Source organism: Eleutherodactylus coqui, chromosome 12 (genome assembly GCF_035609145.1).
Source record: "Eleutherodactylus coqui strain aEleCoq1 chromosome 12, aEleCoq1.hap1, whole genome shotgun sequence".
In the NCBI taxonomy this organism is placed as follows: Eukaryota; Metazoa; Chordata; class Amphibia; order Anura; family Eleutherodactylidae; genus Eleutherodactylus; species Eleutherodactylus coqui.
The window spans coordinates 58,081,543-58,095,309 of record NC_089848.1 but is presented as its reverse complement, the minus strand read 5'-3'; the positions used below and the strand labels follow the sequence as shown (position 1 = coordinate 58,095,309).

At 44.7% G+C, this 13,767-nt stretch overlaps 1 protein-coding gene across 1 annotated transcript in view; it reads right to left on the bottom strand.

Moving 5' to 3' along the window:
• Window positions 1-2,274: 2,274 nt before the first annotated feature.
• The window catches only part of OXNAD1 (oxidoreductase NAD binding domain containing 1), an 87,721-nt gene continuing 76,228 nt past the window's right edge, over window positions 2,275-13,767 (bottom strand). The window contains exons 8-9 of the mRNA XM_066584816.1: window positions 6,574-6,682; window positions 2,275-2,657 (exon numbers count right to left, since the gene is read on the bottom strand). Of these exons, the coding sequence (XP_066440913.1) occupies window positions 2,503-2,657; window positions 6,574-6,682 (264 nt within the window). The 3' untranslated portion in view covers window positions 2,275-2,502. The remainder of the gene's footprint in view (window positions 2,658-6,573; window positions 6,683-13,767) is intronic.

Sequence of the window (13,767 nt, the reverse complement as noted above, 5' to 3'; positions counted from 1 at the left end):
CACACTCAGAAGAGTTGTTCTTCATGGCTAAACTTCTAGATTCTTTTTCCCCTCCTCTCTTACTGTTTATAAGTCACACGGATACTAATGATGAATGGTCGTGTTTCTGGAGTTGGAAACGTTTGTGTAAACAGATTATCTTTAAAAGTATTTGGGGCCGGATTTTCTTCCCAAGGTTTTTTTTTTTTGTACTCAAGATCAAATGCCGTCATTTCATTTATCTTCATGCCCATTCATTTTATGTACTTAACAGCATTCTCCTAAACATTTAAAGCAAATACAATTTGACCAATTCATACAAGATTCCTATAGTTCTAGTCGTAGCTAAATATCCCTCGCACATCACACACACCAATGGACTAGTTCAAGTAATAAAGTGGCACTACAGGGCTACGTAAATACAGTACTGCCCTTATAAAAGCAAAGGAAGGGGTTTAAACTTTCCGATTTTGAAGTTCTTCTTTTCATCATCTGAGGGCACAGACATTGCATATCCCATACAAGTAGTTATTACTCTTTTACCTGACAGGCTTAGGCTACATTCTACCTGCATCATGGTTTTTGTTTATGATGAAAACCAAGACGTAATATCAAATCTGTTGCACACCAGTTACCACCGGCATACGATGATAGCCCCGGATAGCTTAGATGAGAAAACAGCACAGCCTACATGAACAGAACCCTATGTGATTATTGTGAATTAGGTGATGTAGGCCCAGAGTAAAGCGGACCATATGGAATCCTGTACAGCATAAATAAACTGAGTTTTGCACAGCTGACCCATTACATGAATGAGTTGGAATAGTTTTGTTGCAGCCTTTTCTTTAGTGGGAAGATTAAATATGAGGCCCAAAAATGGTAAGAAGGGCTACCTAAGGGTATAATATTTGGCCTGACTTCCGTTTTTTTACAGGAGCTTCTTGAAAGGCCCATTATGATCTATTTTTTGTTCCATTTTGGGTCAGGAACGCTATGTTTTCTCCTTAGGGAGAGCACCTAGAAGGGAAATGAGTGAGGAGGCTTATAAGGCCATTCATGCTCCTCTGGGTAATATGCAAATAAGGGAGACAGAACAATACCTCTGCAATGACACCTATTGGAAGGCAGCATTCCTGCAAGTCAATGTTAGACTCTTCATACAAGCCTTGTAATAATGTCTCGGAATCGAAAGCAAATTCAATTCCCAGTCATTGATACAAGGATTGTATAAGGAGTCCAACACTGTCTTGAGGGAATGCTGCCTCCCAATAGGTGGCGCTGCAGAGGTATTGTTTTATCTCCCTTATTTTCTTCCATTGTCTTATGTATGTCTTATTCCGACTATCAAAAAGCAATATAAACTGGATAAAAAAAAAGAATGGAAGTGTGAACAGAAAATTTGCAAATTGTTTGTTTTCCCTACTACAGCTTACTAAATTTCAAGTTTGTAGTATGTCTGCCACTTGATTTTAGCAGTGTAAGCTAATTGTATTAGAAGATGTGGAACAGGTGCCTGAAGAGAACTGTACCTTTAGTTTTGCATCAGATGCTCCAATGCCTAAATACCCAGGGTGCTAAGGATGATGCAAGGACAACAGCGCATGTGCGCGATGTCATTTGTGATGCGACGGCCGCAAGAGTCACAACACATGCTGCACTGATCTCTTAGTGCAGTGTTTTTCAGACGCACGGCAGATAGAGATGCCAATCGGATCTTGGGGGCCATGTTTATAGTAAAGAAGTGGGGGTGTAGATAGCCCAGACTATTGCAGGAGATGAACTGCCCAACAGGAGGTTTAGGCTGCCTGTTCACGGGCGTTGCGGTATCCCGTGGTGGATCTCCGCCGCCTAGGAGCAGGAGCCTGCAGACTGACCTCCACGATCAGCCTATCTGACAGATAGGCTGACCATGGAGAATCGCAGCAATTCGCAGCATGCTGCAAATTGCTGTCCGCAAGCGGAGCATCACTATACTTCTCCGCTCGTGGACAGGGGGGCTGCGCTTTCCATATCACCGTGTGGAACGCAATTCAAAAACGCCCATGGACAGGAAGGCTTAGTTGGCATTTGTGCACCATGCAGGAAGTGCAGCAACCCAGATATTTCAGCATTGCTACATTTGATAACTGTACATTTTTGTATTTATTTATTTTTTATCTTCATGCACCTATTCTACATCTTGTAATAAAATTATTTGACACTGACCAGCTTCATTTAAAAAAATAAACGCATCAATTTCTTGCTGCCCATTTGGTTGCGAGGCCTGATCTCCAGTGAATGAGGACACGACACACATTTCAGTTCACAAATGTACAATTTCTATTTAAATAAAAAATAATTGAGCGAAATGTACATAAAATATCATCCATCTTCTTCTCTTCATCCCTACCTGTAGTGGACTACCGTTAAAACAACGCAGCGGCAGACATCTCCTAAAGTTACTCTTTCTAAAATACTCTTCCAACCATTGAGTGTCGTCTCTGGCAGCAGGCTGGTCACTGCCGATCAGGATCACAGTCTTCTCTACCACCACTTCTCATAATAAATCTGTTCTCTAGGCACATGGAGGTCTTCGAGATGTTTGCACATGGACTCGATCATAGGAGGCGGTCCACATATGTAACACAGATGATTCCTAGAGACATCATTTGCTAGATGACTTTCAGAGATTCTTCCCACTATAATGAAAAAAAAACAAAAACACACAAAAACACAGAAGGTTATTACACCTTTGAGGTTTAAGTAATTTGAGCAATGCATTTGGCATTTCCTTACAGAGAGAATATACCATTTACAGTCCAATGGCATATCCGACAGAATATTGAAAGCGGCTGATTGCGGCTATTGCCTGCGGTTGTCAGCTGTAATAAACAGCTGACGCCCGCGCTGTATGAAGAGAGGTCGCCCCACGATTTCTCTTCATATATACCCTGACGCTGCCTGACGTAAATATACGTCATAGCGGGAAGGGGTTAAAGACTGTCAAAGGATATCATGCTTGGAGTCCAAACAAACATCCAGTGAACATATTCCCTTTCGCATCCCTATCCTGGATTCCCAATATATGGGGCCTACTCTTTCCAGATATGAAATCTTAAAAAGTCCAATAACTTATGGTCATAGGTGAATTCTCTTGCAGTTTGTATGCATTTGCATCCAGACTGTGATCTTATCAAGGACCAATAGTCTTTATGTCACACACAAGAAGGCCTAACATTGAAAAGATCAGAACCTAGAGTACCTGCTCAGTCAAAGTTTAATGCTGCAACTGCACACCTCAAATATGCAGTTCTTTTCCCCATCAGTTTATCACCATTTCCAAGCTAGCTGGTCTATGATAAAATGATACATCCGATAGTCCTAATCCTCCCCTTCCTCAAAGGGAAGGTCAGAAGTTCATCTGAGGTCTCTGATGTATTTTATCTCAAGAACACCTGATGCAACTAATGAGGCCCTTTGATTTGTTACATCAGATGTGCTTAAGAGAACACCTGATTTGGAAATGTGTGCTCCTGGGGGGGGGGGGGGGGGGATTCCCTTCAGAAGGGGTTAAATAATTATGAGACTATAGTGGTCATTAAAAGTAGCATTTTGTGTTGAATTTCGAGAAATCACTTGTTATATTGGCTGTAATAGGCCATTTAAATTGTTCTTGTTTAGTATGAGCTGAAAGCTTGCAAATTAGACAAATAACCCTTTTTGCAAAGGGGGTTGAATAATTTTAATAGCAACTGTGATATAGTCTCCATTCTTCAGCCTGTGTCCGATACTCATGCTGTATGAGGGGAAGAGGGAGCAGCGGAGAGGCAGCTGATGGGATCAGAGCCCTTACATTAAACCAAGAGCTCACCCATTGCTATTGTAGAACTAGCTGCAGGCTATCAAGACATGCTGGAAAGCCACAGATTTGAGACTAGCAGATAGCAAAGATTATTAGAAATAGTTTCAAACTATTTGAAATATTTCACAATTAAATTTTTCGTTCATCAGGAAAAAAAAAAGAAAAAAGAAAAAAAACAAAACACTGTAGTCATCACCATATTAATCAATGCAAAAAAAATTAAGTTGTGTTCTCCAGCTTTGAAATCATTATTGTTTCCACATCCCTGCTGGGGCGCTCTCTGCTTGCAATCACAAAAACACGTCTATTGCTATTTTTTACAGTGTGTTGAGCCTAAATGGCAGCTCTTAGTGGTTAGTGAAATGTTTTACTTGCAGGAACGGCATTACCATCCTTTTTTTTTTTTTTTTTATAAGGTACGAGCAACGAATGTAACCCAATTACGGTTGGCGAGAGGCTGCAAATGAATGTATTTCTCAGAATATAAATCTAAATGACAAACTTCCCTTGTATAGTCTATTAAGTTCACAGTTTAGTATGCACATTACACAGGCTGCAGCTGGCACAAGCCCAGACACATGTTGCCTTGAAACTCCAGTTTATGCACTGGCATGTAGTGGCTGAAGGTGCGAAATGCCTTGACCTGCATAACGCTATCAAATATTTACACGTTGTTTAATGTATGAGGTCATCCGAGTACAGAAATGTTTTAGGAAAGGCACAACTTCTTCGGGTCAGACTAAAATTGGTGGCTGGGGCTAATTACTGTTGGTCTGGCATAACACACATTCTGTAGGACAGTGTCCATGTCACGCGGGATGTCTAGAATTGGTGTCGCACTTCTACATTTCAGAACACAGCATTCAATATAAGCATAGTGTTCTGGGTACTTTGTGACAGGAAACTGATTATTTCAGGTTTCCGTCACAATACAGGAGCGGGCTGTCAGTGCGACAGCCAGATCCTGCCGACAGTATGTGCAAGAGCGCGTGGCACCATCAATCACAACACTTACATTAACGAGCTGCAGGCACAAGGACCAGCCTGCTAGGACATTAATGTATGCGGACTGGTCAGGAAGGGGTTGAACAAAGCATTCATGGTTACATTCGACAATGTCAGAACCCAATGATTAATTTTATGTTTGCATAAATGATAGTTTACATTATCAATAAGCAGTGCAGTAGTTTTGGAGAAACTTGCATTTTATTAGTAGCATCCAGACACGGAACTAGTCAAACTACTAACGACCACTTGTCCGTTAGACTGTATGTATGTATGTATGTATGTATGTATGTATGTATGTAATTCTTATGCCACGCCCTTTGGCATCATAGCTGGTCCTAACACACTGAGAATACAACTAAAGCTGTTATTATGTCAGACACAACTCAGCGGTCCTGGCGGGAGACACCGACCTCCCGCCACCACAGATCAGCAGTCCTGACGGGAGACACCGACCTCCCGCCACCACAGATCAGCAGTCCTGACGGGAGACACCGACCTCCCGCCACCACAGATCAGCAGTCCTGACGGGAGACACCGACCTCCCGCCACCACAGATCAGCAGTCCTGACGGGAGACACCGACCTCCCGCCACCACAGATCAGCAGTCCTGACGGGAGACACCGACCTCCCGCCACCACAGATCAGCAGTCCTGACGGGAGACACCGACCTCCCGCCACCACAGATCAGCAGTCCTGACGGGAGACACCGACCTCCCGCCACCACAGATCAGCAGTCCTGACGGGAGACACCGACCTCCCGCCACCACAGATCAGCAGTCCTGACGGGAGACACCGACCTCCGCCACCACAGATCAGCAGTCCTGACAGGTGACACCCGTCTCCCGCCACCACAAATCAGCAGTCCTGACAGGTGACACCAATCTCCTGCCACCACCACAAATCAGCAGTCCTGACAGGTGACACCGATCTGCTGCCGCCACCACAGATCAGCAGTCCTGACAGGTGACACCGATCTGCTGCCGCCACCACAGATCAGCAGTCCTGACAGGTGACACCGATCTGCTGCTGCCACCACAGATCAGCAGTCCTGACAGTTGACACCGTTTTCCTGCCGCCATCACAGATCAGCAGTCCTGACAGGAGACACCGACCTCCCGCCATCACAGATCAGCAGTCCTGACAGGAGACACCGACCTCCCGCCACCACAGATCAGCAGTCCTAACAGGAGACACCGACCTCCCGCCACCACAGATCAGCAGTCCTGACAGGTGACACCGATCTCCTGCCGCCACCACAGATCAGCAGTCCTGACAAGATACACTGATCTACCACCACCACAGAGATCTGGAGTGTCCAACTTTTTCTATGACAAATTGAATATATACACACACACACACACACACACACACACACACACACACACACACACACACATATTATATATATACACACACACACACACATACACATATATATATATATATACATATACAAACACACACACACACACACACACACACATTCATACATACAGTCGTCTTCACTTAATTACATATTTAAAACTTTTCGGTTTATTAAAGGGATTCTACGTGAATTTCATAAAAGTCTTCTGCAGGATCTTTACTGAGCTGCAAACTAAAAATAACCACAATTAGTCCAACATAAACCAAAGTATCTACTATTTCTCAACATTTCATAACTTACATGACCCCTGCATTCCTGAATTCTGTGTTCCAACAATGCATGATGGATATTTGAACTACGTCCAGCCATAAAGACTTACCAGTGATAAACTGCTGAAGATCTGGACACACTGGTGAAATCTGTTGCGTGACATGAAAGCTGCATCTTATTTTTCCAGGAAAGCTGTGCATCAAATTAAGAATGTTTTCCTACAATAAAGAGATACAGTAAATCATTACTTAAGAAATGGCCCAAAGTATACAGTGCCTACCACCCACTGAGAGGCAGATTTGGGTTATACCCTTACAGGCATGTAATGGGAGTCAAATCTGGAAAAGTACAGCTAAGAGCACATTAACATCCTCAAGCTAGAGATGTCTAATAAGCTGGAGCTCAGATGGCATGTTGCTGGAGCTGATGCCCTGTGGTAGACATGTACTATACCTGACCTGGTCAGCCGACTATCGATCACTTAAAGGTGTTGTCCCACTTCCAGCTGTTTAGCTGCAGGAAACCAACTGCTCCATACATTTTGCAGTGGCCAGAGTTGGTACTGCAGGCTGAGTCTCTATTTAAATAGGACTCAGTCTGCAGTACCAACCCAGACCACTATGCAATGTATGGAGCATTGTGCTTCCTACAACAAAACAGCTAAAAGTGGGTGAACCTCTTTAAAAGGTCACTGTTATGTGTGCTGCTGGGTTCTGTAGTTCTAAGCTACCTAGAAGCACAACCCTCACAGGGTTAATTGATTGAGCTGGCTGGGTGTGGTACTTCCTGCTAGCCAATCCCCTGGGTCTGTGCTCACATATAAACCCAGCTCCTGGTCAGTCTGAAGCTGGTCTCGTACTGTTTGGATGCATCTGTGACATGTGTCCCGTTCTCTGTGTCTGTTGAAGGTTGCTGTGTGACCTGCTATCCGTGTTCTGTTGCAGCTTGCTGTGTGATCTGTGCCTTGCGGTTCATGTCCGTTTGTACATTTATTTTGTGTCAGTTTGGTCTGCTCCATTTGTTTGCTATGTCTGCGCTAAGTTGGCCTCTAGGGCCCTCTAGTAGAGGTGTCTTGCTAGTGTAGGGACTGCAAAATATGAGGGGCCTTGCCGGGGCTTTCAGCTTAAGTTCGTTGGCCAAGGTACGAACGAACACCTCGCATTTATATTCAGCTTATCATCTGCTATTAGTGTTTGCATTGATGCTGCTGTATGCTGTGTATTCTGGCTCTGTGTGTCCTGTTGTCCAGTCCCTGTCATGTGACATGTGAATGCGTCTTGTTCTGGTGCGTGGCTCCTATGATCAGCTAGGGGCGAGATCCGAAGATCGCTGGGCTGCCCTTGTTGGGGCAATGTCCCCGCTTAGGTAGGGCCAGGTCAACCTCCCTATAGCCAGGGCCAGCTGCTTGAAACCTGTGTGACCCGTGTGCGTACCCAGTCCTCTTTGGTCGCGATTGTGTGGACCCCGTGCTTACCTTGCCCACACGATCGTAACAGTCACTATACAATCAAAAACCTTTGGGAGGAATTGCTTGGACCACAATTGGAGAAAGTTCCGAAGGCAAAGAGATAGCTGCTGTCGTTTATCTTTCTAGCGACAAAGCAAATAACTGCTTGTGCCTGGAAACAGTCTACCCTTGAATTACTATGTGGTCAGTGAAAGGCTAACATTTTTGTCATGGGAAACCATTGCGAAAATTATCAGAAAATTTGGGACTTCCGGACGCTGTATGCTTTCACCCCAGGCAGATCCAACACCCCTAATCATTCAACCTAAACACTGCTTTTACAGTCGGAGGCGGTGATCATCCTTGTACGGAACGCTTACAGGTTATTTTGTAACTGCACAATTTCTTGGGGGCATTATACTTCTAATGTAGTGAAAAAAAAAAGTTTGGGGACGGAGGGAGGGGATAGGAAAAAAATAAAATAAATGCAGCATTTTTTGTTTTGTTTTCATGGTGTTCACCATGAATGGCATGCTGACTCTGTACTGCAGATATGGTTGATTTATAAAAAATATATTTTTGCATTACTTTAGGGCTCATTCACACGGACATATTAAGCACACGTATTTCCCATGTGCAACACATGGAGAATGGAGGCAATGAAAGGCTTTCATTCCTCTATTCCCACCAGCATTTGAACTGCAAGGGGACACTGCGTGTGATACACAGGAGAAATAAATTGCAGCATGCTCTATTTCTCATTGTATCTGTTTTGTAATTAACGGATGTCCATTCGCATGCATTGTGAAGGGGCAGCATTTTAATATGCAGCAAGCGGGGAATTTAGAAGAGAAGAAAAAAAAAAATTAAAAAAAACCACACTGCGCACGTCCATGACATCAGAAGCCCAGGCATGCAGAGTGTCGATCGTAGCCCGTATGAGATTTCTGCCTGCCAAAGCGAATGGGCTGTGATGCTACAGCACTGCGAGATACAGCATTGTACGCATACACCCGTGTGAGCGAACCCTTACTATGACAATTTTATTTTTTCACTGACTTGATATAGATGAGGATTTTTTATTTTACTTTTATTTTTTAGTGCCACCAGTGAACGTGAACAGCCATTCTCCTGGTAGAATGCATGGTAATACTTCTGCGTTTCAGTGTATTATACCAGTCAGTGTAAAACGGACAGAAAGTTTGTTATATTAGACCTTGCCTCAAGCCATCGGCACCCTACGATAGTGATGTACAAGAAGGTGGTACGATGGGTGACAGAAGGAGCCTCCCCCCTTTATTTAAGCACTTAAACATCAGGGTCCAGAGTCATCACTGGACCAGGCCCCTGAAAAAGAGTATCAGCTGTACGTTCCAGTTGACAAGCCCAGCAGATGGCACTCTGCCATGCAAGTACTTCCCAACAGCCCCATTCACATACAGCAGATGTTAAAGATCACTGCATGCTGTCAATTGGGAACCTTTATTCTTTACTTCCAGCAGATAATAATCATCCTCCTCTTTATTTGTATAGCGCCAATTATTCCGCAGCGCTTTTAACGTACAGGGGAGCGCAAACCGTACAAAGGTTACAAATGGGGGACGGGGGTGATACATAAGATACAGGACAGGTGAAACGGCATATGGCAAGTACAGGAGGTACGGGGGTGAGATAGTTGGTATGCTTCTTTGAAGAGGCGAGTCTTTAGGGCGCGTCTGAAATGCCATGCATCAGGGATTGTCCGGATATCTTGGGGTAGAGCGTTCCATTGGGTCGGTGCTGCTCTGGTGAAGATCTGGAGGTGAGCATGTGAGGTCCGTATTAGAGGGGTGTTTAGTCTAGATGTGTTAGCAGATCTGAGTATGCAGGATGGGAGGTAAATGTACAAGAGGGAAGCAATGTACAATGGCGTGGCACCATGGAGAGTATTGTGCGTCAGGGTGAGGAGTTTAAATTGAGTTCTATACTGTATGGGCAGCCAGTGCAGCAACTGGTATAGTGCAGAGGCATCTGAGAAGCGGCTGGATAGGAAGAGGAGTATAGCTGCCACATTTAGTATGGTTTGTAGAGGGGAGAGTCTGGTGCGGGGACGGCCTATGAGCAGCGAGTTGCAGTAGTCGAGTCTGGAATGGATGAGGGCATCACAGAAGGGGAAATCAAGAATTAAAAACAATCACAGAGAAATGGCCGTTACTTACTGACTGAGGAGTGCATATAGATGCATCCTCCTCTCACCATGCAGGTAGCGGACTACCAAATGGAGGAGCCAATAACACCTGTGCAAGACACCGATAAAACAATGGAATGGATGAGGGCAACAACGATTGTCTTTAGCTTGTCTGTGCTCAGGAATGGCTGGATTTTAGCAATACTGTAGGCGGCATGTCTGGGCCAGAGATTGGATGTGGGGGGTGAAAGAGTTCAGAGTCCAGTGTGACCCCAAGGCAGTGGGCATGCTGTCTGGGGGTTATGGTGGTGCCAGATACTGATATAGATATGTTGGTGGGAGAGATTGACTGGTTGAGGGTGGAAAAAAAGGGAAGATCCGTTTTAGAAAGGTTAAGTTTGAGAAAAAGGGAGGACATGGTGTTTGAGATAGCGGCCAGACAGTCGGTTAGGTTTTGGAGGAAAGGTGAAGAGATGTCAAGGGAGGTGTAGAGCTGGGTGTCATCAGTGCAGAGATGGTATTGGAGGCCGAATCTGCGTCTGGTTTGTCCGATAGGGGCTGTGTAGATAGAGAACAGAGGGGGGCTAAGGACTGAGCCTTAGGGGCACCTGACAGCAAGAGGAAGTGGAGAGGAGGTAGAGCCAGCGAAGGAGATGCTGAAAGAGCGGTCAGAGAGATAGGAGGAGAATCAGCAAAGAGCAGTGTTCCTTAGGTCAATGGAGTGAAACATAGCGGGGAGGTGATTTTGGTCGACAGTGTCGAATGCAGTGGAGAGATTGAGGAAGATTAGTAGGGAGTAGTCGCCCCTCAACTTGGCCATCATCTGGTTGCTTGATACTTTTGTGAGGGCGGTTTCTGCTGAATGTATGGGCAGAAGCCAGACCAGAGGGGGTCGAGGAGAGAATTATCAGAGAGAAAGCGTGTTAGGTGGGAATAGACCAGTCATTCGAGAAGTTTGGAGATGAAGGGGAGGTTAGAGATGGGTCGGTAGTTGGCAGTGTCAGTCAGGTCAAAGGTCGATTTCTTTAGTAGAGGGAATATGATGTAGTGTTTAAATGAGAGGGGGAAGATGCCAGAGGTCAGGGAGAGGTTGAAGATGGTGGTGAGGTGGGTAATGACAGCTGCTGAGAGGGACCGAAGGAGGTGAGAGGGGAGGGTCACTAGTACAGTTGGTAAGGCAGGCAGAGGAGAGCAGTCTGGAGACGTCTTCCTCTGTTGGTTCTAACATGGATAGTGAATAGTTGCTGCGGTGCTGTAGAGACTGTCCTGTAACGGTTATGGAACAGGCACAAACTGTAGGTGTGGGACTTGTTACAGCACAATTAACAGAGCTCCATTTTCCAACAAGTCACACAACTAGGTGTCCATCACATGACCAAGACTGCAGTGGGAGTAAACAGTGAAGGTTCCTACCGAATAGCAGCAAGCAGAGATCTTGAAAATGGTAACAAAAGAAAACAAATGGATACAGAAAATAAATTTGAAAATTGTATAGCTTTTCATTATACAAAGAATACCTTTCATTTAGTGAAATGGTAACACCACTATTTTCCTAAAATATTAATTTACTTTGGTAGATCACACAAAACAATTTCTCAATTGGGATTATTTTTTTTTTTAAAGTGTCTAGATACTGCTGTTACATACTTGTTCGGGCGCCCCCTGGTTTTCTACCTATTCCATTCTAAAACATCCACCTAATGTGTCCAGTGCCACTGAGAAGAAGAAGCTGGCTGTAGTGAGACAATGCTTATTGGTTGGCCTGCACAATAGCAGGAACCCCTCTGCTACCTGTGCACAAGAGGATGCGGGCGGTGGGACCGAGCCACTGGGCACATTAGGTGGACGTTCTGAAAATGTAATAAAAATAGATTATATATTAATAAATACTATAGGGTGCGCTAATAAGTTTGTAACAAAAGTATCCAAAACAAGCTCTCGCTCATGGCCTGAAGGTTGCGAGTTCAATCTTTACAAGGTTCAGGTAGCCGTCTCAAGGTCGACCATCCTTCTAGGATGGTTGGGGAAGGGGGGGGGGTTTAATAAATTACTGTGGAATACATTGGTGCCATACAAATAGCAAGATTTATTCTATTTTTTATTAGTGGTTCTTTTAATCCCCAATATAATTCTCCAATCATTCAAAAAACAAAATTGCATGACAAGTCAGTAAACAGAAAATCCCTTTAAGAAAGAACACATGGCACAGAGAAGGAAAAAGGAAAGCTTCCGCACACAAGAGCACAGCTGGAATGTAGGAAAAGTGTTTATATTGACCAAAAAAAAAAAATTTATTTTCTATTTGCAAAGCGCCACCATCTTCTACAGTAGGAACACGCGCATTTACGTGTTTGTTTTTGCTGATGACTAGCGTGCCAAATGTAATGTGGTCTGCAAAAAAACATGGCTAAATTTAAGCACACTGCACTTAATTTACCTTTCTGAATACTATTTCTAAAGGGAACATTTGCATTTTGAAAGCATTAATGCTGTTGATTTCCTCCCATGTGCAGCTGTGAAGGTGGCAGAGGCGAAGCCATTTCCACTCAAATTGAATGTAGGCAACAAATGAGCTGCAGCAAACAGTTCGTAGGCTTTTGTTCACACCATTTATTCCAGGCATTGCCTCTCCCTACCCCACTGGGCAGTACTTACACTCACAATGAAGCAGGCAGCCAGGCTGAGCCTTAGTCGATAATAAGCACTGGCAGGCCATTGTTTACCGACTCAAATGCAGTGTTCTAAATATAGGAAATAAATGGCTAAATTGGAAATGTTATTTCAATGGGATTTCACATTTTACTTCAGATATCGAGTTATTCGTCTAAAATCTTCAACACCACAATACGAAAACTACGGGGCAAAAATAGTTGGTTACTTTAAGCGTGTTCAATAATAAAAAGGTCATCAAACAATGCGATTGATAGCTAAATTAAATATGGACTGCGTCTTTAAGTTTTAGGTCGAAGAATATTCTTTTTTTCCATTTAGTACCTGATGAGCCGAAATGACAAGACCAACCAATTTACTTTGCTTCAACATATTCGGACTCTGATCATCACCGTCGAAAAGGTATCTATATCTAGCACAGTTCAGTCCATTTGATTAGCCATGGTTAGAGATGAGCGAGCACCAAAATGCTCGGGTCCTGGTTATTCGAGTCGAGCTTCTCGTAAAATTCGAGAGCTCTATTCGAGTAACGAACCCCATTGACTTCGATGGGAGACTCAAGCATTTTTTTGTATGGGACCCACCGGTTGCCGAGCTTTTTTTCTCTCTCCTGTGTTCCTGTTCTCTCTCTGTCTCGCTCTCTCTTTCCGCCTCTGTGTCTCACTCGCTCTCTTTCCGCCTCTGTGTCTCGCTCTCTCTCTCTCCCTCCCTGTGTATCTCGCTCTCTCTCTCTCCCTCCCTGTGTATCTCGCTCACTCTCTCTCCCTCCCTGTGTATCTCGCTCGCTCCCTCTCCCCCTCCCTGTGTATCTCGCTCGCTCCCTCTCCCCCTCCCTGTCTCGCTCGCTCCCTCTCCCCCTCCCTGTCTCGCTCGCTCCCTCTCCCCCTCTGTGTCGCTCGCTCCCTCTCCCCCTCTGTGTCGCTCGCTCCCTCTCCCCCTCTGTGTCGCTCGCTCCCTCTCCCCCTCTGTGTCGCTCGCTCCCTCTCCCCCTCTGTGTCGCTCGCTCCCTCTCCCCCTCT